The sequence below is a fragment of the Salmo salar genome, chromosome 01, assembly GCF_965601325.2.
Source record: "Salmo salar chromosome 01, fSalSal1, whole genome shotgun sequence".
NCBI lineage: Eukaryota > Metazoa > Chordata > Actinopteri > Salmoniformes > Salmonidae > Salmo > Salmo salar.
Genome location: NC_138291.1, coordinates 116868472 through 116894575, shown reverse-complemented (window position 1 = coordinate 116894575; position 26104 = coordinate 116868472). Strand labels below are relative to the sequence as shown.

The 26104-nt window shown below is 44.2% G+C and overlaps 1 protein-coding gene across 2 annotated transcripts in view; it reads left to right on the top strand.

Annotated features, from left to right (window-relative positions):
- The window catches only part of LOC106591860 (dedicator of cytokinesis protein 1), a 747377-nt gene that overhangs the window by 140011 nt on the left and 581262 nt on the right, over positions 1–26104 (top strand). For both annotated transcript variants that reach the window (XM_045687698.2, XM_045687696.2), the window contains exons 24-25: positions 1893–1963; positions 10880–10986. In XM_045687698.2, coding sequence (XP_045543654.2) covers positions 1893–1963; positions 10880–10986 — 178 coding nt within the window. The remainder of the gene's footprint in view (positions 1–1892; positions 1964–10879; positions 10987–26104) is intronic.

Sequence of the window (26104 nt, the reverse complement as noted above, 5' to 3'; positions counted from 1 at the left end):
ACAAGCACAATGACTCTAGACAAGCACAATGACTCTAGACAAGCACAATGACTCTAGACAAGCATAATAACTCTAGACAAGCCTAATGACTCTAGACAAGCACAATGACTCTAAACAAGCATAATGACTAATGACTCTAGACAAGCACAATGACTCTAGACAAGCACAATGACTCTAGACAAGCATAATGACTCTAGACAAGCCTAATGACTCTAGACAAGCATAATGACTAATGACTCTAGACAAGCATAATGACTCTAGACAAGCATAATGACTCTAGACAAGCCTAATGACTCTAGACAAGCCTAATGACTCTAGACACGCCTAATGACTCTAGACACGCCTAATGACTCGAGACGAGCATAATGACTAATGACTCTAGACAAGCACAATGACTCTAGACAAGCACAATGACTCTAGACAAGCACAATGACTCTAGACAAGCACAATGACTCTAGACAAGCCTAATGACTCTAGACAAGCCTAATGACTCTAGACAAGCCTAATGACTCTAGACAAGCCTAATGACTCTAGACAAGCACAATGACTCTAAACAAGCATAATGACTAATGACTCTAGACAAGCACAATGACTCTAGACAAGCACAATGACTCTAGACAAGCATAATGACTCTAAACAAGCATAATGACTCTAGACGCAAGCACAATGACTCTAGACAAGCACAATGACTCTAGACAAGCACAATGACTCTAGACAAGCATAATGACTCTAGACAAGCATAATGACTCTAGACAAGCACAATGACTCTAAACAAGCATAATGACTAATGACTCTAGACAAGCACAATGACTCTAGACAAGCACAATGACTCTAGACAAGCACAATGACTCTAGACAAGCACAATGACTCTAGACAAGCATAATGACTCTAGACAATCATAATGACTAATGACTCTAGACAAGCATAATGACTCTAGACAAGCACAATGACTCTAAACAAGCATAATGACTCTAGACAAGCATAATGAAGCATACTGACTCTAGACAAGCATACTGATTCTAGACAAGCATACTGACTCTAGACAAGCCTACTGACTCTAGACAAGCCTAATGACTCTAGAGCCTACTGACTCTAGACAAGCCTAATGACTCTAGAGCCTAATGACTCTAGACAAGCCTAATGACTCTAGACAAGCCTAATGACTAATGACTCTAGGCAAGCATAATGACTAATGACTCTAGACAAGCATAATGACTCTAGACAAGCATACTGACTCTAGACAAGCATACTGATTCTAGACAAGCCTAATGACTCTAGACAAGCCTAATGACTCTAGACAAGCCTAATGACTCTGGACAAGCACAATGACTCTGGACAAGCACAATGACTCTGGACAAGCACAATGACACTAGACAAGCACAATGACTCTAGACAAGCACAATGACTCTAGACAAGCACAATGACTCTAGACAAGCACAATGACTCTAGACAAGCCTAATGACTCTAGACAAGCCTAATGACTCTAGACAAGCACAGTGACTCTAGACAAGCATAATGACTCTAGACAAGCACAATGACGAATGACTCTAGACAAGCATAATGACTCTAGACAAGCCTAATGACTCTAGACAAGCCTAATGACTCTAGACAAGCCTAATGACTAAACAAGCACAATGACTAGACAAGCCTAATGACTCTAGACAAGCATAATGGCTGTAGACAAGCCTAATGACTCTAGACAAGCCTAATGACTCTAGACAAGCCTAATGACTCTAGAGAAGCACAATGACACATCCAGTCATACAATGTATTGTGATATTCTAGCTAACATTTTCAACATTCTAGTGAGGGCCAGGCTGGTTACACAGTTGGTCATCTAATATTCAAACCTTGAAGATCAGGGATAATCATAATCGTTTTGTTTTGTCCAGGGTGCAGCGCTGAAATACGTCCCCACAATCGTGAACGACGTCAAACTGGTCTTCGATCCCAAGGAGCTCAGGTATGTTTTCATCAGGGAAACCGCTGTCCTGTGGTTATATACACTAATGCTTTAACACTGTATATAACACACTTCTACAATGCCATAACAGAGCTGAGATTTTCATCCCATTCCCTCCACTGGCTGTGACTCCTGTTAGACCAATACTGTAGTATCATTATCTGTGACTCCTGTTAGTCCAATACTGTATTATCATTATCTGTGACTCCTGTTAGACCAATACTGTAATATCATTATCTGTGACTCCTGTTAGACCAATACTGTATTATCATTATCTGTGACTCCTGTTAGACCAATACTGTAGTATCATTATCTGTGACTCCTGTTAGACCAATACTGTAGTATCATTATCTGTGACTCCTGTTAGTCCAATACTGTAGTGTTCATTATCTGTGACTCCTGTTAGACTAATACTGTAATATCATTATCTGTGACTCCTGTTAGACCAATACTGTAGTATCATTATCTGTGGCTCTGTGCTTCACACACACACACACACACACACACACACACACACACACCACTTAACATTCACCAGCTGTACCATGTGGGTTGGATATATATAGTCCTGGTTGCCTTGGAAACGTAGAACTGCTGCTTCAACAACAGTGCAGCGGTTAATCTGACCTGTCATGAATGTTATATCATTGTATTATATTGATTTAAAAATACAAAATAACATTTTAATTAGAAAAGCTTTTATAAATGATTAGGTGCACATCAAGGTTTTGGCAATATATCAATATATCAATAGGACACTAAATCAATAGGAGACTAGATCAATAGATCACTAGATCACTAGGACACTAGATCACTACGATCAATAGATCACTAGGACACTAGATCACTAGATCAATAGATCACTAGGACACTAGATCACTATATCAATAGGACACAAGATCAATAGGACACTAGATCACTAGATCAATAGATCACTAGGACACTAGATCACTATATCAATAGGACACTAGATCAATAGGACACTAGGACACTAGGACACTAGATCACTAGATCATAGATCACTAGATCACTAGATCACTAGGACACTAGATCAATAGGACACTAGATCACTAGATCACTAGATCAATAGGACACTAGATCACTAGATCACTAGGACACTCCAGTTTTACAGACCAGCTAATGTAATATTAGAACATAAGGGTCTGTTGTTATACAGACATGGATTTAGTTTGAAGCCTCAACCTATGTTGGTCCTTATTAACTAGAGTCCTGTTCTACATTCACCAAGCTGAGCTGTTCAACTGCTCACACAGAATAAATTCTAGTCTACGTTGACCCAGTGTTAAATATGTTGTTCTGACGTTATATATGTGACATGCAGGACTGTGGCTGGTACAAAATGGGCCCTGGGCAAATTATTGCACTATATAGGGAATAGGGTACCGGTTGTACTGCACTACATAGGGAATAGGGTACCAGTTGTACTGCACTACATAGGGAATAGGGTACCAGTTGTACTGCACTACATAGGGAATAGGGTGCCAGTTTTACTGCACTACATAGGGAATAGGGTGCCTGCTGTACTGTCTACATAGGGAATAGGGTACCAGTTGTACTGCACTACATAGGGAATAGGGTACCAGTTGTACTGCACTACATAGGGAATAGGGTGCCAGTTGTACTGCACTACATAGGGAATAGGGTGCCCATTGTACTGCACAATATAGGGAATAGGGTGCCTATTGTACTGTCTACATAGGGAATAGGGTACCTGCTGTACTGTCTACATAGGGAATAGGGTACCAGTTGTACTGCACTACATAGGGAATAGGGTGCCAGTTGTACTGCACTACATAGGGAATAGGGTGCCCATTGTACTGCACTACATAGGGAATAGGGTGCCCATTGTACTGCACTACATAGGGAATAGGGTGTCCATTGTACTGCACTACATAGGGAATAGGGTGCCAGTTGTACTGCACTACATAGGGAATAGGGTGCCAGTTGTACTGCACTACATAGGGAATAGGGTGCCCATTGTACTGCACAATATAGGGAATAGGGTGCCCATTGTACTGCACAATATAGGGAATAGGGTGCCTGCTGTACTGTCTACATAGGGAATAGGGTACCAGTTGTACTGCACTCCATAGGGAATAGGGTGCCAGTTGTACTGCACTACATAGGGAATAGGGTGCCAGTTGTACTGCACTACATAGGGAATAGGGTGCCCATTGTACTGCACTACATAGGGAATAGGGTGCCCATTGTACTGCACTACATAGGGAATAGGGTGCCCATTGTACTGCACTACATAGGGAATAGGGTGCCAGTTGTACTGCACTAGATAGGGAATAGGGTGCCCGTTGTACTGCACTAGATAGGGAATAGGGTGCCCATTGTACTGCACTACATAGGGAATAGGGTGCCCATTGTACTGCACTACATAGGAAATAGGGTGCCAGTTGTACTGCACTACATAGGGAATAGGGTGCCAGTTGTACTGCACTATATAGGGAATAGGGTGCCCGTTGTACTGCACTACATAGGGAATAGGGTGCCAGTTTTACTGCACTACATAGGGAATAGGGTGCCTGCTGTACTGTCTACATAGGGAATAGTGTGCCAGTTGTACTGCACTACATAGGGAATAGGGTGCCAGTTGTACTGCACTATATAGGGAATAGGGTGCCAGTTGTACTGCACTACATAGGGAATAGGGTGCCCATTGTACTGTCTACATAGGGAATAGGGTGCCAGTTGTACTGCACTATATAGGGAATAGGGTGCCAGTTGTACTGCACTACATAGGGAATAGGGTGCCCATTGTACTGCACTACATAGGGAATAGGGTGCCAGTTGTACTTCACTAGATAGGGAATAGGGTGCCCGTTGTACTGCACTAGATAGGGAATAGGGTGCCAGTTGTACTGCACTACATAGGGAATAGGGTGCCCGTTGTACTGCACTACATAGGGAATAGGGTGCCAGTTGTACTGCACTACATAGGGAATAGGGTGCCAGTTGTACTGCACTATATAGGGAATAGGGTGCCCGTTGTACTGCACTACATAGGGAATATGGTGCCAGTTTTACTGCACTACATAGGGAATAGGGTGCCTGCTGTACTGTCTACATAGGGAATAGTGTGCCAGTTGTACTGCACTACATAGGGAATAGGGTGCCAGTTGTACTGCACTATATAGGGAATAGGGTGCCAGTTGTACTGCACTACATAGGGAATAGGGTGCCCATTGTACTGTCTACATAGGGAATAGGGTGCCAGTTGTACTGCACTATATAGGGAATAGGGTGCCAGTTGTACTGCACTACATATGGAATAGGGTGCCCATTGTACTGCACTACATAGGGAATAGGGTGCCAATTGTAGGGTTGTATTAGTGAAGCGTCATGTGACCAGACAGGTGTGTGTTAGTGAAGCGTCATGTGACCAGACAGGTGTGTGTTAGTGTAGCGTCATGTGACCAGACAGGTGTGTGTTAGTGAAGCGTCACGTGACCAGACAGGTGTGTGTTAGTGAAGCGTCATGTGACCAGACAGGTGTGTGTTAGTGAAGCGTCATGTGACCAGACAGGTGTGTGTGTTAGTGAAGCGTCACGTGACCAGACAGGTGTGTGTGTTAGTGAAGCGTCATGTGACCAGACAGGTGTGTGTGTTAGTGAAGCGTCATGTGACCAGACAGGTGTGTGTGTGTTAGTGAAGCGTCACATGACCAGACAGGGGTGTGTGTGTTAGTGAAGCGTCACGTGACCAGACAGGTGTGTGTGTGTTAGTGAAGCGTCACGTGACCAGACAGGTGTGTATTAGTGAAGCGTCACGTGACCAGACAGGTGTGTATTAGTGAAGCGTCACGTGACCAGACAGGTGTGTATTAGTGAAGCGTCACGTGACCAGACAGGTGTGTATTAGTGAAGCGTCACGTGACCAGACAGGTGTGTGTTAGTGAAGTGACTCTGGGATGTTGTCCTGTCTAAACTCTGTGTACTGGAAGGACATGACATTTCCTCCATAATGCCTTGCGGTTAAGGGTATGCTGTCCCTCTCTGAAATGGTTTCCAGAGGAACGCATCACACTGGTTATTGTGTTATTGAAAAAGCTCATCTCAATGTACAGCGTTCCATAGACATCACTGTTAAGATAATGTGGATGCTGAAGAGGAATCAGATCCATCACTATCTGTCCACCTCTCTACCCAGACAGACTGGCTAGTCACTATCTGTCCACCTCTCTACCCAGACAGACTGGCTAGTCACTATCTGTCCACCTCTCTACCCAGACAGACTGGCTAGTCACTATCTGTCCACCTCTCTACCCAGACAGACTGGCTAGTCACTATCTGTCCACCTCTCTACCCAGACAGACTGGCTAGTCACTATCTGTCCACCTCTCTACCCAGACAGACTGGCTAGTCACTATCTGTCCACCTCTCTACCCAGACAGACTGGCTAGTCACTATCTGTCCACCTCTCTACCCAGACAGACTGGCTAGTCACTATCTGTCCACCTCTCTACCCAGACAGACTGGCTAGTCACTATCTGTCCACCTCTCTACCCAGACAGACTGGCTAGTCACTATCTGTCCACCTCTCTACCCAGACAGACTGGCTAGTCACTATCTGTCCACCTCTCTACCCAGACAGACTGGCTAGTCACTATCTGTCCACCTCTCTACCCAGACAGACTGGCTAGTCACTATCTGTCCACCTCTCTACCCAGACAGACTGGCTAGTCACTATCTGTCCACCTCTCTACCCAGACAGACTGGCTAGTCACTATCTGTCCACCTCTCTACACTGCTAACCTCATGCCTAACCTTAACTACACTGCTATCCTCATGCCTAACCTTAACTACACTGCTATCCTCATGCCTAACCTTAACTACACTGCTATCCTCATGCCTAACCTTAACCATGGCTGAATATCTCTGTCACTGTTTCAGAGTTGAAGAAAAGATAGAGGACTCCCCCCTCTTCTACCCTCCTCTCCTCCCTCCTTCTATCCTCCTCTCCTCCCTCCCTCCTCTTCTATCCTCCTCTCCTCCCTCTCTCCTCTTCTACCCTCCTCTCTCCCTCCTTCCTTCTACCCTCCTCTCCTCCCTCCCTCCTTCCTTCTATCCTCCTCTCCTCCCTCCCTCCTTCCTTCTATCCTCCTCTCCTCCCTCCCTCCTTCCTTCTATCCTCCTCTCCTCCCTCCCTCCTTTTCTATCCTCCTCTCCTCCCTCCCTCCTTTTCTATCCTCCTCTCCTCCCTCCCTCCTCTTCTCCTCTGGTCTCCTGTTCCCCACAGTGTCCAGTGTTAAAGCCAGAAAACACCTGAATACAAAGCCCATACAGTGTCATTTTCCCCACATGCTCTGTCCCTGGCTTCTTTTCTAATCACAGATTACAGTGTTCAGCTGGCCTTTCTGTGTAGCTGGCTTTCTACTTTCCACCCAAGCTCCCGTTTCCTGTTATTTGATAGCGCCGGCAGGGCAAAGCTGTTTTATCAGAGCGAAGGAAAGGTAGGTGGAGGGCAAGCTTTCTGCTTTTCTTCCGCACTGACAGAAGAGCAGGGATTAGTTGCTCCAGTTGTCAACACAAACCTGGCTGAGGAGAAGAGAGGGATGAATTGAGGCCATGTTGAGAATGTTTCATCCCTTGCCAAACTCTTTCCTCCAACAGCAGCATGCAGAACTTCAGTACCCATCCTCTAGCTAAGGAGAACACCCCCTCATCCCTCATCCCATGAATGTGCTTTCCTCAGGGAACATTTTCCTCAAAGAATATACTGCATCAAACATATGGTCAATTTAATACCCATGTTGCTAAAATGATGTAGTTGTGTTCTATGTAATACCCATGTTGTTAACAGGATGTAGTTGTGTTCTATGTAATACCCATGTTGTTAACAGGATGTAGTTGTGTTCTATGTAATACCCATGTTGTTAACAGGATGTAGTTCTATAATACCCATGTTGTTAACAGGATGTTGTTCCATGTAATACCCATGTTGTTAACAGGATGTAGTTGTGTTCTATGTAATACCCATGTTGTTAACAGGATGTAGTTGTGTTCTATGTAATACCCATGTTGTTAACAGGATGTAGTTCTATAATACCCATGTTGTTAACAGGATGTAGTTCTATAATACCCATGTTCTTAACAGGATGTAGTTCTATGTAATACCCATGTTGTTAACAGGATGTTGTTCCATGTAATACCCATGTTGTTAACAGGATGTAGTTGTGTTCTATGTAATACCCATGTTGTTAACAGGATGTAGTTGTGTTCTATGTAATACCCATGTTAACAGGATGTAGTTCTGTTCTATGTAATACCCATGTTGTTAACAGCATGTAGTTGTGTTCTATGTAATACCCATGTTGTTAATAGGATGTAGTTCTGTTCTATGTAATACCCATGTTGTTAACAGGATGTAGTTCTATAATACCCATGTTGTTAACAGGATGTAGTTGTTCTATGTAATACCCATGTTGTTAACAGGATGTAGTTGGGTTCTATGTAATACCCATGTTGTTAACAGGATGTAGTTGTTCTATGTAATACCCATGTTGTTAACAGGATGTAGTTGTGTTCTATGTAATACCCATGTTGTTAACAGCATGTAGTTGTGTTCTATGTAATACCCATGTTGTTAACAGGATGTAGTTGGGTTCTATGTAATACCCATGTTGTTAACAGCATGTAGTTGTGTTCTATGTAATACCCATGTTGTTAACAGGATGTAGTTGGGTTCTATGTAATACCCATGTTGTTAACAGGATGTAGTTGTGTTCTATGTAATACCCATGTTGTTAACAGCATGTAGTTGTGTTCTATGTAATACCCATGTTGTTAACAGGATGTAGTTGTTCTATGTAATACCCATGTTGTTAACAGGATGTAGTTGGGTTCTATGTAATACCCATGTTGTTAACAGGATGTAGTTGGGTTCTATGTAATACCCATGTTGTTAACAGCATGTAGTTGTGTTCTATGTAATACCCATGTTGTTAACAGGATGTAGTTGTTCTATGTAATACCCATGTTGTTAACAGGATGTAGTTGTTCTATGTAATACCCGTGGGTTAGTCATGTCTGTATACTGTAGTCACACACGTACAACATGGATTGAAGGCTGTATACAGGGAACTGTTGTTAGCCTGAGACAGTCTCTGTCATTACAACAACTATGTTGCACAGTCACTATGACACAACAGCTAAATACTTTACATTCCACCAAACTGACCCTACTGCCTTGAACTAAGTCTAACCACCTCAGTAGAGATGTTACCATGTGACAGCTAAATACAACAGCTAAATACTTTACATTCCACCAAACTGACCCTACTGCCTTGAACTAAGTCTAACCACCTCAGTAGAGATGTTACCATGTGACAGCTAAATACAACAGCTAAATACTTTACATTCCACCAAACTGACCCTACTGCCTTGAACTAAGGTTAACCACCTCAGTAGATATGTCATGATGTGACATGGACATAGGATTCAATGAATGACTACAGCCACTGAGCTAATAAAACTCTGCTCCTGTCGGACCTTTCTGTTGTTCTGTTCTTGTCTTGTCCCGCACAGTAAACTGTTCACAGAGTTCATTCTGTTGTTGTTTGTCTTTACAGTAAACTGTTCACAGAGTTCATTCTGTTGTTGTTTGTCTTTACAGTAAACTGTTCACAGAGTTCATTCTGTTGTTGTTTGTCTTTACAGTAAACTGTTCACAGAGTTCATTCTGTTGTTGTTTGTCTTTACAGTAAACTGTTCACAGAATTCATTCGTGTTGTTTGTCTTTACAGTAAACTGTTCACAGAGTTCATTCTGTTGTTGTTTGTCTTTACAGTAAACTGTTCACAGAATTCATTCTGTTGTTGTTTGTCTTTACAGTAAACTGTTCACAGAGTTCATTCTGTTGTTGTTTGTCTTTACAGTAAACTGTTCACAGAGTTCATTCTGTTGTTGTTTGTCTTTACAGTAAACTGTTCACAGAATTCATTCTGTTGTTGTTTGTCTTTACAGTAAACTGTTCACAGAGTTCATTTTGTTGTTTGTCTTTACAGTAAACTGTTCACAGAGTTCATTCTGTTGTTGTTTGTCTTTACAGTAAACAGTTCACGAGTTCATTCTGTTGTTGTTTGTCTTTACAGTAAACTGTTCACAGAGTTTATTCTGTTGTTTTTTGTCTTTACAGTAAACTGTTCAGAGTTTATTCTGTTGTTTGTCTTTACAGTAAACTGTTCACAGAGTTTATTCTGTTGTTGTTTGTCTTTACAGTAAACTGTTCACAGAGTTCATTCTGTTGTTGTTTGTCTCTACAGTAAACTGTTCACAGAGTTCATTCTGTTGTTTGTCTTTACAGTAAACTGTTCACAGAGTTTATTCTGTTGTTTGTCTTTACAGTAAACTGTTCACAGAGTTTATTCTGTTGTTTGTCTTTACAGTAAACTGTTCACAGAGTTTATTCTGGTGTTGTTTGTCTTTACAGTAAACTGTTCACAGAGTTTATTCTGTTGTTGTTTGTCTTTACAGTAAACTGTTCACAGAGTTTATTCTGTTGTTGTTTGTCTTTACAGTAAACTGTTCAGAGTTTATTCTGTTTGTCTTTACAGTAAACTGTTCAGAGTTTATTCTGTTTGTCTTTACAGTAAACTGTTCAGAGTTTATTCTGTTTGTCTTTACAGTAAACTGTTTAGAGTTCATTCTGTTGTTGTTTGTCTTTACAGTAAACTGTTCACAGAGTTTATTCTGTTGTTTTTTGTCTTTACAGTAAACTGTTCACAGAGTTTATTCTGTTGTTTTTTGTCTTTACAGTAAACTGTTCAGAGTTTATTCTGTTGTTGTTTGTCTTTACAGTAAACTGTTCACAGAGTTCATGCTGTTGTTGTTTGTCTTTACAGTAAACTGTTCACAGAGTTCATGCTGTTGTTGTTTGTCTTTACAGTAAACTGTTCACAGAGTTCATTCTGAAGGTTCCTCTGGGTCGTCTGGTCAAACAGAAGCTACACTGCCTCATCGACATCGTCCACAGTGATCTCTTCACACAGCACGGTAAGTACTCCGCTACTCAGCACCATCTCTGCCAGCCCCACACGCAGCGAGCCAAACAGCCAAGCTCTGCACGCCAAGCCCCACACGCAGCGAGCCAAACAGCCAAGCTCTGCACGCCAAGCCCCACACGCAGCGAGCCAAACAGCCAAGCTCTGCACGCCAAGCCCCACACGCAGCGAGCCAAACAGCCAAGCTCTGCACGCTGAAGCCTCGACCTTGAAGCTCTGCACAGCCAAGCCTCGCACGCCAAGCCTCGCACGCCAAGCCCCACACACGATGAAACCCCAACACGCTGGTCTCCAGTGTGCCGTGTTAAGGTGTAACAGGGTTATGTCTGGGTGATGCTGCAGTCAGTCCTGTTGTCTCTGTGTTAGAGAAGACCCCACCACACTAATCCATATTATCTATTCTAGATCACTCTGTCAGCTTGATAGTCTCTCTCCTCTCTCTGTTCCTCTCTCCCCATCTTTTCCCTCTCTCCCACCTTTCTTCTCTCTCTCTCTTCCCCCCTCTCCGTCTCACTTCCCTCCTCTCCATCTCTCTCTCCGTCTCTCTTCCCCCCCTCCATCTCTCTCTCCATCTCTCTTCCCTCCTCTCCATCTCTCTCTGTCTCTCTTCCCCCCTCTCCATCTCTCTCTGTCTCTCTTCCCCCCTCTCCATCTCTCTCTCCATCTCTCTTCCCTCCTCTCCATCTCTCTCTGTCTCTCTTCCCCCCTCTCCATCTCTCTCTCCGTCTCTCTTCCCTCCTCTCCATCTCTCTCTGTCTCTCTTCCCCCCTCTCCATCTCTCTCTCCGTCTCTCTTCCCCCCTCTCATCTCTCTCTGTCTCTCTTCCCCCCTCTCCAATCTCTCTCTCTGTCTCTCTTCCCCCCTCTGCATCTCTCTCTCCGTCTCTCTTCCCTCCTCTCCATCTCTCTCTGTCTCTCTTCCCCCCTCTCCATCTCTCTCTGTCTCTCTTCCCCCCTTTGCATCTCTCTCTCTGTCTCTCTTCCCTCCTCTCCATCTCTCTCTGTCTCTCTTCCCCCCTCTCCATCTCTCTCTCCATCTCTCTTCCCCCCTCTGCATCTCTCTCTGTCTCTCTTCCCTCCTCTCCATCTCTCTCTGTCTCTCTTCCCCCCTCTCCATCTCTCTCTCCGTCTCTCTTCCCTCCTCTCCATCTCTCTCTCCGTCTCTCTTCCCTCCTCTCCATCTCTCTCTCCGTCTCTCTTCCCTCCTCTCCATCTCTCTCTCTGTCTCTCTTCCCCCCTCTCCATCTCTCTCTCCGTCTCTCTTCCCTCCTCTGCATCTCTCTCTCCGTCTCTCTTCCCCCCTCTCATCTCTCTCTGTCTCTCTTCCCCCCTCTCCATCTCTCTCTGTCTCTCTTCCCCCCTCTCCATCTCTCTCTGTCTCTCTTCCCCCCTCTGCATCTCTCTCTCCGTCTCTCTTCCCTCCTCTCCATCTCTCTCTGTCTCTCTTCCCCCCTCTCCATCTCTCTCTGTCTCTCTTCCCCCCTCTCCATCTCTCTCTGTCTCTCTTCCCCCCTCTGCATCTCTCTCTCCGTCTCTCTTCCCTCCTCTCCATCTCTCTCTGTCTCTCTTCCGCCCTCTCCATCTCTCTCTCCATCTCTCTTCCCCCCTCTGCATCTCTCTCTGTCTCTCTTCCCTCCTCTCCATCTCTCTCTGTCTCTCTTCCCCCCTCTCCATCTCTCTCTCCGTCTCTCTTCCCTCCTCTCCATCTCTCTCTCCGTCTCTCTTCCCTCCTCTCCATCTCTCTCTGTCTCTCTTCCCCCCTCTCCATCTCTCTCTCCATCTCTCTTCCCCCCTCTCCATCTCTCTCTCCGTCTCTCTTCCCCTCCCTTTCCATCTCTCTCTCCATCTCTCTTCCCCCCTCTCCATCTCTCTCTCCATCTCTCTTCCCCCCTCTCCATCTCTCTCTCTCCATCTCTCTTCCCCCCCCTCTCCATCTCTCTCTGTCTCTCTTCCCCCCTCTGCATCTCTCTCCATCTCTCTTCCCCCCTCTCCATCTCTCTCTCCATCTCTCTTCCCCCCTCTCCATCTCTCTCTGTCTCTCTTCCCCCCTCTGCATCTCTCTCTTCGTATCTCTCTTCCCTCCTCTCTATCTCTCTCTCCCGTATATCTCTCTCTTCCCCCCTCTCTCCGTCTCTCTCTCCATCTCTCTCTTCCCCACTCTCTCCGTCTCTCTCTTCACCTCTCTCTTCCCCCCTCTCTCCGTCTCTCTCTTCATCTCATTCTCCCTCTGTCAGCCACCATGGCAGGTAGTTGAGGAAGGTGTCCCTGTAGTTCTGTGATGTATCATGTCAGGCTGCTCTGTGCTAGAGGGGAGGATTTAAACTCTTCCTTCCTGCCAAACTGCCCTGAAGGTAATGGATGTTCACCAGAGACGCTGGTCCTCCATACAGCCTACTGTGGTGAGACACGCTAGCCCTGTCTTAGTGTCTGTGTGTGTGTGTGTATGTGCCATGCTAGCCGTGTTAGCGTGTGCTGTCTGATGGACTCTGTCACATTAACTAGTCGTAGTCTGCTGATTGAGGGAAATCTTTGCTACAGACACCTGGGCCTTTGGGCTTCATGTTAGGAACTAGATTTCACCTCCCCACACACACATCCCAATACACACCCAGCCCAATACACACACACACACACACACACACACACACACACACACACACACACACACACACACACACACACACACCACACACACACACACACACACACACACACACACACACACACACACACACATCCCAATACACACACACATCCCAATACACACCCAGCCCAATACACACACACAGCACACACACACACACACACACACACACACACACACACACACACACACACACACACACACACACACACACACACACACACATCCACACACACACACACACACACACACACATCCCAATACACACACACATCCCAATATACACACATCCCAATACACACACACATCCCAATATACACACATCCCAATACACACACAGCCCAATACACACACATCCCAATACACACACACACACACACACACACACACACACACACGCCCAATACACACACACACACACCACACACACACACATCCCAATACACACACACACACACACAGCCCAATACACACACACACACACACAGCCCAATACACATACACACACACACACATCCCAATACACACCCAGCCCAATACACACACACACACACACACACACACACACACACACACACACACACACACACACACACACACACACACACACACACACACATCCCAATACAAACCCAGCCCAATACACACACACATCCCAATACAAACCCAGCCCAATACACACACACACACATCCCAATACACACACATCCCAATACACACACATCCCAATACACACACAGCCCGATACACACACACACACACACACACACATCCCAATACACACACACACACATCCCAATACACACACACACACACACAGCCCAATACACACACACACACACACACACACACACACACAGCCCAATACACACACACACACACACACATCCCAATACACACCCAGCCCAATATACACACACACACACACACACACACACACATCCCAATACACACCCAGCCCAATACACACACACACACACACACACACACACACATCCCAATACACACACATCCCAATACACACACATCCCAATACACACACATCCCAATACACACACATCCCAATACACACACACACACACACACACACACACAAACACACACACATCCCAATACACACACACACACACACACACACAGCCCAATACACACACACACACACACACACACACACACACACACACACACACACACACACACACACATCCCAATACACACACACACACACAGCCCAATACACACACACACACACACACACAGCCCAATACACACACACACACACACAGCCCAATACACACACACACACATCCCAATACACACACACACACCCAGCCCAATACACACACACACACACACACACACACACACACACACACACACACACACAACGCCTTAGCAGTTAGACAAAGTGAGAAGCGCTCAGCTGAGAGTGAGAAATCCAGTGGTAGTTCAGTGTGGATGGTTAAGGACAGACACACTGACTGCCCAAAGCACTGGTCTTATGTAGATGGATGAGAGAAAGAACAGCTGGCTCTTTCTATGGGAACTCTCTCTGTGTGCTTTCTACTGACCTCTAAACCAATTACAAATGACAGGAAATGACACCATGAAACAGGCCTCTAGCTTCGACTCCAAGGGAGAGCCGAAATGGTTTCCAGTGGATACATAACACGTTTAGGAGTATCAGGATTCCTTTAGTACCAGATAAAACCCTATTCCCCCATTATAACCCTATAACCCCATTATAACCCTATTCTCCATTATAACCCCATTATAACCCTATTCCCCCATATAACCCCAATCCCTCTTTTTAACCCCATTCCCCCATTATAACTCTGTTATAAACCAATATAACTCAGTTATAACCCTATACCCCATTCCCCCATTATGACCCTATTCCCCCATTTTATCTCTATTATAACCCTATATCCCTATTATAACCCCATTATAACCCTATTCCCCCGTTATAACCCCGCTAGTCTATGGGCCAACCCTCTAGTCTAATATATTGAACCATAGTGAATATGGGCCAACCCTCTAGTCCAGTATACTTAACCATAGTGAATATGGGCCAACCCTCTAGTCTAATATGAACCAACCCTCTAGTCTAATATATTAAACCGTAGTGAATATGGACCAATCCTCTAATCTAATATGGACCAACCCTCTAGTCTGATATGGGCCAACCCTCTAGTCTAATATGGGCCAACCCTCTAGTCTAATATGGGCCAACCCTCTAGTCTAATATTAACCAATCCTCTAGTCTAGTATGGGCCAACCCTCTAGTCTAATATATTAAACCATAGTGAATATGGACCAACCCTCTAGTCTAATATGGGCCAATCCTCTAGTCTAATATGGGCCAACCCTCTAGTCTAATATATTAAACCATAGTGAATATGGACCAACCCTCTAGTATAATATGGACCAACCCTCTAGTCTGATATGGGCCAACCCTCTAGTCTAATATGGGCCAACCCTCTAGTCTAATATGGGCCAATCCTCTAGTCTAGTATGGGCCAACCCTCTAGTCTAGTATGGATCAACCCTCTAGTCTAATATTAACCAATCCTCTAGTCTAGTATGGGCCAACCCTCTAGTCTAATATATTAAACCGTAGTGAATATGGACCAATCCTCTAATCTAATATGGACCAACCCTCTAGTCTGATATGGACCAACCCTCTAGTCTAATATATTAAACCGTAGTGAATATGGACCAATCCTCTAATCTAATATGGACCAACCCTCTAGTCTGATATGGGCCAACCCTCTAGTCTAGTATGGGCCAACCCTCTAGTCTAGTATGGGCCAACCCTCTAGTCTAGTATGGGCCAACCCTCTAGTCTAGTATGGGCCAACCCTCTAGTCTAGTATGGGCCAACCCTCTAGTCTGATATGGGCCAACCCTCTAGTCTAGTATGGGCCAACCCTCTAGTCTAGTATGGGCCAACCCTCTAGTCTAGTATGGGCCAACCCTCTAGTCTAGTATGGGCCAACCCTCTAGTCTAATATGGGCCAACCCTCTAGTCTAATATGGGCCAACCCTCTAGTCTAGTATGGACCAACCCTCTAGTCAAATATATTAAACCATAGTGAATATGGGCCAACCCTCTAGTCTAATATGGGCCAACCCTCTAGTCTGATATTTTAAACCCTAGTGAATATGGACCAACCCTCTAGTCTAATATGGGCCAACCCTCTAGTCTAATATATTAAACCATAGTGAATATGGACCAACCCTCTAGTATAATATGGACCAACCCTCTAGTCTGATATGGGCCAACCCTCTAGTCTAATATGGGCCAACCCTCTAGTCTAATATGGGCCAATCCTCTAGTCTAATATGGGCCAATCCTCTAGTCTAGTATGGGCCAACCCTCTAGTCTAGTATGGGCCAACCCTCTAGTCTAGTATGGGCCAACCCTCTAGTCTAGTATGGATCAACCCTCTAGTCTAATATTAACCAATCCTCTAGTCTAGTATGGGCCAACCCTCTAGTCTAATATATTAAACCATAGTGAATATGGACCAACCCTCTAGTCTAATATGGGCCAATCCTCTAGTCTAATATGGGCCAACCCTCTAGTCTAATATATTGAACCATAGTGAATATGGGCCAACCCTCTAGTCCAGTATACTTAACCATAGTGAATATGGGCCAACCCTCTAGTCTAATATGAACCAACCCTCTAGTCTAATATATTAAACCGTAGTGAATATGGACCAATCCTCTAATCTAATATGGACCAACCCTCTAGTCTGATATGGGCCAACCCTCTAGTCTAATATGGGCCAACCCTCTAGTCTAATATGGGCCATCCCTCTAGTCTAATATTAACCAATCCTCTAGTCTAGTATGGGCCAACCCTCTAGTCTAATATATTAAACCATAGTGAATATGGACCAACCCTCTAGTCTAATATGGGCCAATCCTCTAGTCTAATATGGGCCAACCCTCTAGTCTAATATATTAAACCATAGTGAATATGGACCAACCCTCTAGTATAATATGGACCAACCCTCTAGTCTGATATGGGCCAACCCTCTAGTCTAATATGGGCCAACCCTCTAGTCTAGTATGGGCCAATCCTCTAGTCTAGTATGGGCCAACCCTCTAGTCTAGTATGGATCAACCCTCTAGTCTAATATTAACCAATCCTCTAGTCTAGTATGGGCCAACCCTCTAGTCTAATATATTAAACCATAGTGAATATGGACCAACCCTCTAGTCTAATATGGGCCAATCCTCTAGTCTAATATGGGCCAACCCTCTAGTCTAAAATATTAAACCATAGTGAATATGGACCAACCCTCTAGTATAATATGGACCAACCCTCTAGTCTGATATGGGCCAACCCTCTAGTCTAATATGGGCCAACCCTCTAGTCTAATATGGGCCAATCCTCTAGTCTAGTATGGGCCAACCCTCTAGTCTAGTATGGGCCAACCCTCTAGTCTAGTATGGATCAACCCTCTAGTCTAATATTAACCAATCCTCTAGTCTAGTATGGGCCAACCCTCTAGTCTAATATATTAAACCATAGTGAATATGGACCAACCCTCTAGTCTAATATGGGCCAATCCTCTAGTCTAATATATTAAACCATAGTGAATATGGACCAACCCTCTAGTATAATATGGACCAACCCTCTAGTCTGATATGGGCCAACCCTCTAGTCTGATATGGGCCAACCCTCTAGTCTAATATGGGCCAACCCTCTAGTCTAATATGGGCCAATCCTCTAGTCTAGTATGGGCCAACCCTCTAGTCTAGTATGGATCAACCCTCTAGTCTAATATTAACCAATCCTCTAGTCTAGTATGGGCCAACCCTCTAGTCTAGTATGGATCAACCCTCTAGTCTAATATTAACCAATCCTCTAGTCTAGTATGGGCCAACCCTCTAGTCTAATATATTAAACCATAGTGAATATGGACCAACCCTCTAGTCTAATATGGGCCAATCCTCTAGTCTAATATGGGCCAATCCTCTAGTCTAATATATTAAACCATAGTGAATATGGACCAACCCTCTAGTCTAATATATTAAACCCTAGCGAACATGGACCAACCCCAACCCGCTGGTCTAGTCTATTGAACCTTAGCCAGCCACTCCATGCAACAATGTGGATGGCCTGTCATTTCTGAAGTGCCTCTGTGTTTTTATCCCACGCAAACAGATTAATTTGTACTGTTCATCTGGCTATGTTGGAGGACTAGAAAGCTTGTCTCTGTGTGTTTGTGTGTGTGGGTCTGAGTGTTCTTGTGTGAGAGGGTGAGTGTTTGTGTGTTTGCTTGTGTGTATGTTTCCCATGGAGGGAGGGAGAGGGGAGAGGGAGGGAATTTCAGCACTGGAAAGACATGGTAATAAACACTGTAGACAATGAGCCAGAGTCCCTCAGATTGGAGATTTTTATTTGGTGTTTCAGCATCAGGAAGATTACTCACCGGTGTCCCCTAAGCTTATGACTGACAGCACACGGCTTAGCTTTCTGCCCTGTACACCACAGATGGAACCACAATGTCAATAAATCAAATGTATTTATAAAGCCCTTTTTTAAAAACATTTTTTTTTTTACATCAGCTGTTGTCACAAAGTGCTTATACAGAAACCCAGCCTAAAACCCCAAACAGCAAGCAATGCAGATGTAGAATCATTAAAGGGGCAATTGACATTTCAAACAATTACAACGTTTGGGTTTTATAGCGGAGGGGTGGTGGGGCTGGAGAAATGTAACCACTGTCATAGACAGAGCTATGGATACAAGGACTGACCATCCATCATATCAACGTTATAGTTTAACCATGTTTTCAGAAACAGTGTTTGTTTACCGTTATATTGTTTACAAACAAATGACTAAAACAAGCGGTTGATCTTCAAGGTTTTCCTAGTGGATCACCAAACAAGGTTTTCCTAGTGGATCACCAAACAAGGTTTTCCTAGTGGATCACCAAACAAGGTTTTCCTAGTGGATCACCAAACAAGGTTTTCCTAGTGGATCACCAAACAAGGTTTTCCTAGTGGATCACCAAACAAGGTTTTCCTAGTGGATCACCAAACAAGGTTTTCCTAGTGGATCACCAAACAAGGTTTTCCTAGTGGATCACCAAGCATTTCTGGAGAAAACACACAAAGACCTGTGTTCCTAATATTTAATTTATTCAGAAGCCCTGTTGGTGGTAGGTGTACCTGATTCAGAAGCCCTGTTGGCGGTAGTTACACTTGATTCAGAAGCCCTGTTGGCGGTAGTTACACTTGATTCAGAAGCCCTGTTGGCGGTAGTTACACTTGATTCAGAAGCCATGTTGGCGGTAGTTACACTTGATTCAGAAGCCCTGTTGGCGGTAAGTGCACTTGATTCAGAAGCCCTGTTGGCGGTAGGTGTACCTGATTCAGAAGCCCTGTTGGCGGTAGTTACACTTGATTCAGAAGCCCTGTTGGCGGTAGTTACACTTGATTCAGAAGCCCTGTTGGCGGTAGTTACACTTGATTCAGAAGCCCTGTTGGCGGTAAGTGCACTTGATTCAGAAGCCCTGTTGGCGGTAGGTGTACCTGATTCAGAAGCCCTGTTGGCGGTAGTTACACTTGATTCAGAAGCCCTGTTGGCGGTAGTTACACTTGATTCAGAAGCCATGTTGGCGGTAGTTACACTTGATTCAGAAGCCCTGTTGGCGGTAAGTGCACTTGATTCAGAAGCCCTGTTGGCGGTAGGTGTACCTGATTCAGAAGCCCTGTTGGCGGTAGTTACACTTGATTCAGAAGCCCTGTTGGCGGTAGTTACACTTGATTCAGAAGCCCTGTTGGCGGTAGTTACACTTGATTCAGAAGCCCTGTTGGCGGTAAGTGCACTTGATTCAGAAGCCCTGTTGGCGGTAGGTGTACCTGATTCAGAAGCCCTGTTGGCGGTAGTTACACTTGATTCAGAAGCCCTGTTGGCGGTAGTTACACTTGATTCAGAAGCCCTTTGCACCAAAATGTTCCCATTTTGAACCATTTCATTTGTCTGAACAGTCGAACTCTGCCTCTCCAGTGGACCAGGAGTGTTGTGGCTAATTGAAGTGCTCCTACTGCGCTGGCCAATCAAATAGCTCAAATCACAGCGCCTACTGCTTCCACAACCCCACAGCAAAGTTTTTGATACCTTCAACCTTTAAAACCGTGACCAGAGAGAGACTGTCAAAGACCACAGTAAAGTTTGATACCTTTAACCTTTAAAACTGTGACCAGAGAGAGACTGTCAAAGATGACAGTAAAGTTTGATACCTTTAACCTTTAAAACCGTGACCAGAGAGAAACTGTCAAAGACCACAGTAAAGTTTGATACCTTTAACCTTTAAAACCGTGACCAGAGAGAGACTGTCAAAGACCACAGTAAAGTTTGATACCTTTAAAACCGTGACAAGAGAGACTGTCAAAGACCACAGTAAAGTTTGATACCTTTAAAACCGTGACCAGAGAGACTGTCAAAGACCACAGTAAAGTTTGATACCTTTAAAACCGTGACCAGAGAGACTGTCAAAGACCACAGTAAAGTTTGATACCTTTAAAACCGTGACCAGAGAGAGACTGTCAAAGACCACAGTAAAGTTTGATACCTTTTACCTTTAAAACCGTGACCAGAGAGACTGTCAAAGACCACAGTAAAGTTTGATACCTTTAACCTTTAAAACCGTGACCAGAGAGACTGTCAAAGACGACAGTAAAGTTTGATACCTTTAAAACCGTGACCAGAGAGAGACTGTCAAAGACCACAGTAAAGTTTGATACCTTTAACCTTTAAAACCGTGACCAGAGAGACTGTCAAAGACCACAGTAAAGTTTGATACCTTTAAAACCGTGACCAGAGAGACTGTCAAAGACCACAGTAAAGTTTGATACCTTTAAAACTGTGACCAGAGAGAGACTGTCAAAGACCACAGTAAAGTTTGATACCTTTAACCTTTTAAACCGTGACCAGAGAGACTGTGAAAGACCACAGTAAAGTTTGATACCTTTAACCTTTAAAACCGTGACCAGAGAGAGACTGTCAAAGACCACAGTAAAGTTTGATACCTTTAACCTTTAAAACCGTGACCAGAGAGACTGTCAAAGACCACAGTAAAGTTTGATACCTTTAAAACCGTGACCAGAGAGACTGTCAAAGACCACAGTAAAGTTTGATACCTTTAAAACTGTGACCAGAGAGAGACTGTCAAAGACCACAGTAAAGTTTGATACCTTTAACCTTTTAAACCGTGACCAGAGAGACTGTGAAAGACCACAGTAAAGTTTGATACCTTTAACCTTTAAAACCGTGACCAGAGAGAGACTGTCAAAGACCACAGTAAAGTTTGATACCTTTAACCTTTAAAACCGTGACCAGAGAGAGACTGTCAAAGACCACAGTAAAGTTTGATACCTTTAAAACCGTGACCAGAGAGACTGTCAAAGACCACAGTAAAGTTTGATACCTTTAAAACCGTGACCAGAGAGACTGTCAAAGACCACAGTAAAGTTTGATACCTTTAAAACTGTGACCAGAGAGAGACTGTCAAAGACCACACTAAAGTTTGATACCTTTAACCTTTAAAACCGTGCCCAGAGAGACTGTGAAAGACCACAGTAAAGTTTGATACCTTTAACCTTTAAAACCGTGACCAGAGAGACTGTGAAAGACCACAGTAAAGTTTGATACCTTTAACCTTTAAAACCGTGACCAGAGAGAGACTGTCAAAGACCACAGTAAAGTTTGATACCTTTAACCTTTAAAACCGTGACCAGAGAGACTGTCAAAGACCACAGTAAAGTTTGATACCTTTAAAACCGTGACCAGAGAGACTGTCAAAGACCACAGTAAAGTTTGATACCTTTAAAACTGTGACCAGAGAGAGACTGTCAAAGACCACAGTAAAGTTTGATACCTTTAACCTTTTAAACCGTGACCAGAGAGACTGTGAAAGACCACAGTAAAGTTTGATACCTTTAACCTTTACAACCGTGACCAGAGAGAGACTGTCAAAGACCACAGTAAAGTTTGATACCTTTAACCTTTAAAACCGTGACCAGAGAGAGACTGTCAAAGACCACAGTAAAGTTTGATACCTTTAACCTTTAAAACCGTGACCAGAGAGACTGTCAAAGACCACAGTAAAGTTTGATACCTTTAAAACCGTGACCAGAGAGACTGTCAAAGACCACAGTAAAGTTTGATACCTTTAAAACTGTGACCAGAGAGAGACTGTCAAAGACCACACTAAAGTTTGATACCTTTAACCTTTAAAACCGTGCCCAGAGAGACTGTGAAAGACCACAGTAAAGTTTGATACCTTTAACCTTTAAAACCGTGACCAGAGAGACTGTGAAAGACCACAGTAAAGTTTGATACCTTTAACCTTTAAAACCGTGACCAGAGAGACTGTCAAAGACGACAGTAAAGTTTGATACCTTTAACCTTTAAAACCGTGACCAGAGAGAGACTGTCAAAGACCACAGTAAAGTTTGATACCTTTAACCTTTAAAACCGTGACCAGAGAGAGACTGTCAAAGACCACAGTAAAGTTTGATACCTTTAAAACCGTGACAAGAGAGACTGTCAAAGACCACAGTAAAGTTTGATACCTTTAAAACCGTGACCAGAGAGACTGTGAAAGACCACAGTAAAGTTTGATACCTTTAACCTTTAAAACCGTGACCAGAGAGAGACTGTCAAATACCACAGTAAAGTTTGATACCTTTAACCTTTAAAACTGTGACCAGAGAGACTGTCAAAGACCACAGTAAAGTTTGATACCTTTAAAACCGTGACCAGAGAGAGGCTGTCAAAGACCACAGTAAAGTTTGATACCTTTAACCTTTAAAACCGTGACCAGAGAGAGACTATCAAAGACCACAGTAAAGTTTGATACCTTTAACCTTTAAAACCGTGACCAGAGAGAGACTGTCAAAGACCACAGTAAAGTTTGATACCTTTAACCTTTAAAACCGTGACCAGAGAGAGACTATCAAAGACCACAGTAAAGTTTGATACCTTTAAAACCATGACTAGAGAGACTGTCAAAGACCACAGTAAAGTTTGATACCTTTAAAACCGTGACCAGAGAGACTGTCAAAGACCACAGTAAAGTTTGATACCTTTAACCTTTAAAATCGTGACCAGAGAGACTGTCAAAGACCACAGTAAAGTTTGATACCTTTAAAACCGTGACTAGAGAGACTGTCAAAGACCACAGTAAAGAGCTGTTTTTTTTTTTAATGAGTTTATATTCAGTAAAAACACTGTTTTTATTCAACACTGTTTTTATTCAACACTTTTACAAACATAAAACCCACTTCTCCCTACTTCCTCTCGCGCTGCAGCTGCAGTGAATGAGCAGCCAAGTGTACCAAATTACTTTTTGGTATTAGAAGCTTGTTGTCTCTTTTTATTTTATATATCGAGGAATATTTCACTCTGCAAGTGATACAACAACTGATCCATGTTGTTATCCACGCTGGAGTTGTGTAATATAATGTGAGAAGAATAATGTTGTCAGGGCAGACATATAGTCAATATGCTGTGAAAATGTATTAGACCTATTGCACAAACCTCTTTCCTACACAACTGGTTTCATTAGGTTCATGCTGCTTACATCTCTGCTTCATTTCTGACTGAGAACGTGATCTTGGATTCAGATATAGTTGCTGACCACTGGGTTAGACAGGTGAACTTACCTCCAGACATTCATTATATATATACTGTTCAATAATGAATGGCTGTATATCCACAAGTGGATGTAGAAATCATCCATTGCCCCTTTAAGGTTTTTTACTGAGCTTCTGACCAGGGGATGGATGGATGAGGAAGGTTCTCCATTCCTCCTCTTCTCCCTGACCCCATGTCTCTCCATTCCTCCTCTTCTCCCTGACCCCATGTCTCTCCATTCCTCCTCTTCTCCCTGACCCCATGTCCCTCCATTCATCCTCTTCTCCCTGACCCATGTCCCTCCATTCCTCCTCTTCTCTCTGACCCATGTCCCTCCATTCCTCCTCTTTTCCCTGACCCCATGTCCCTCCATTCATCCTCTTCTCTCTGACCCATGTCCCTCCATTCCTCCTCTTCTCCCTGACCCCATGTCCCTCCATTCATCCTCTTCTCTCTGACCCCATGTCCCTCCATTCCTCCTCTTCTCCCTGACCCCATGTCCCTCCATCCTCCTCTTCTCTCTGACCCCATGTCCCTCCATTCATCCTCTTCTCCCTGACCCCATGTCCCTCCATCCTCCTCTTCTCTCTGACCCATGTCCCTCCATCCTCCTCTTCTCCGTGACCCCATGTCCCTCCATCCTCCTCTTCTCTCTGACCCCATGTCCCTCCATTCCTCCTCTTCTCTCTGACCCCATGTCTCTCCATTCATCCTCTTCTCCCTGACCCCATGTCCCTCCATTCCTCCTCTTCTCTCTCTGACCCCATGTCTCTCCATTCATCCTCTTCTCTCTGACCCATGTTCCTCCATTCCTCCATCCTCCTCTCTATCCTTCCCACTGTTTGTCCCTCAGGCCCCAAGCTTTCATTTTAACCACACGGCACTGTGCTATACCTCTAGATTGGAATTTCTGGGTTTAATAACATATGTTCATTTATCATAGACCGCCTCGGGTAACTCTCTCCATATGGATTTCCTACTCGCTGGATCTCTCTCTCTCTCTTTCTCACTCTTTCGCTCCCTCTCTCTCACTCCTGTTCCCTCTCTCTTTCCCTCCCTCTCTCTCTCTCTCTCGCTCCCTCTCTCTCACTCCTGTTCCCTCTCTCTTTCCCTCCCTCTCTCTCTCCCTCTCGCTCCCTCCCTCTCGCTCCCTCCCTCTCGCTCCCGCTCCCTCTCTCCCGCTCCCCCCCTCTCTCTCGCTCCCCCCCCCCCTCTCTCTCTCTCTCTCTCTCTCTCTCTCTCTCTCTCTCTCTCTCTCTCTCTCTCTCTCTCACTCCCCTTCTCTCTCTTTCACTCCCTCTCTCTCTGTATTTCTCTCTTTCAATTTAATGGCTTTATTGGCATGGGAAACATATGTTTACATTGCCAAAGCAAGTGAAGTAGATAATAAACAAAAGTGAAATAATCAATAAAATATGTACAGTAAATATTACACTCACAGAAGTTCCAAAAGAATAAAGACATTTAAAAAAAAAAAATCTTAGGGTTTAGGCCGGGTTACTTTAGTACTTTGTGGATAAATGAATGGATGGATGGGTAGATGGGTGGGTAGATGGATGGGTTGATGGATGGGTGGGTAGATGGATGGGTGGGTAGATGGATGGGTGGGTAGATGGATGGGTGGGTAGAGGGGGTGGGTAGAGGGTGGGAGTGGATGGGGGTGGGTAGATGGGTGGATGGGTAGATGGATGGGTGGGTGGATGGATGGATGGGTAGATGGATGGGTGGGTAGATGGATGGATGGGTTGATGGATGGGTGGGTAGATGGATGGATGGGTAGATGGGTGGGTAGATGGATGGATGG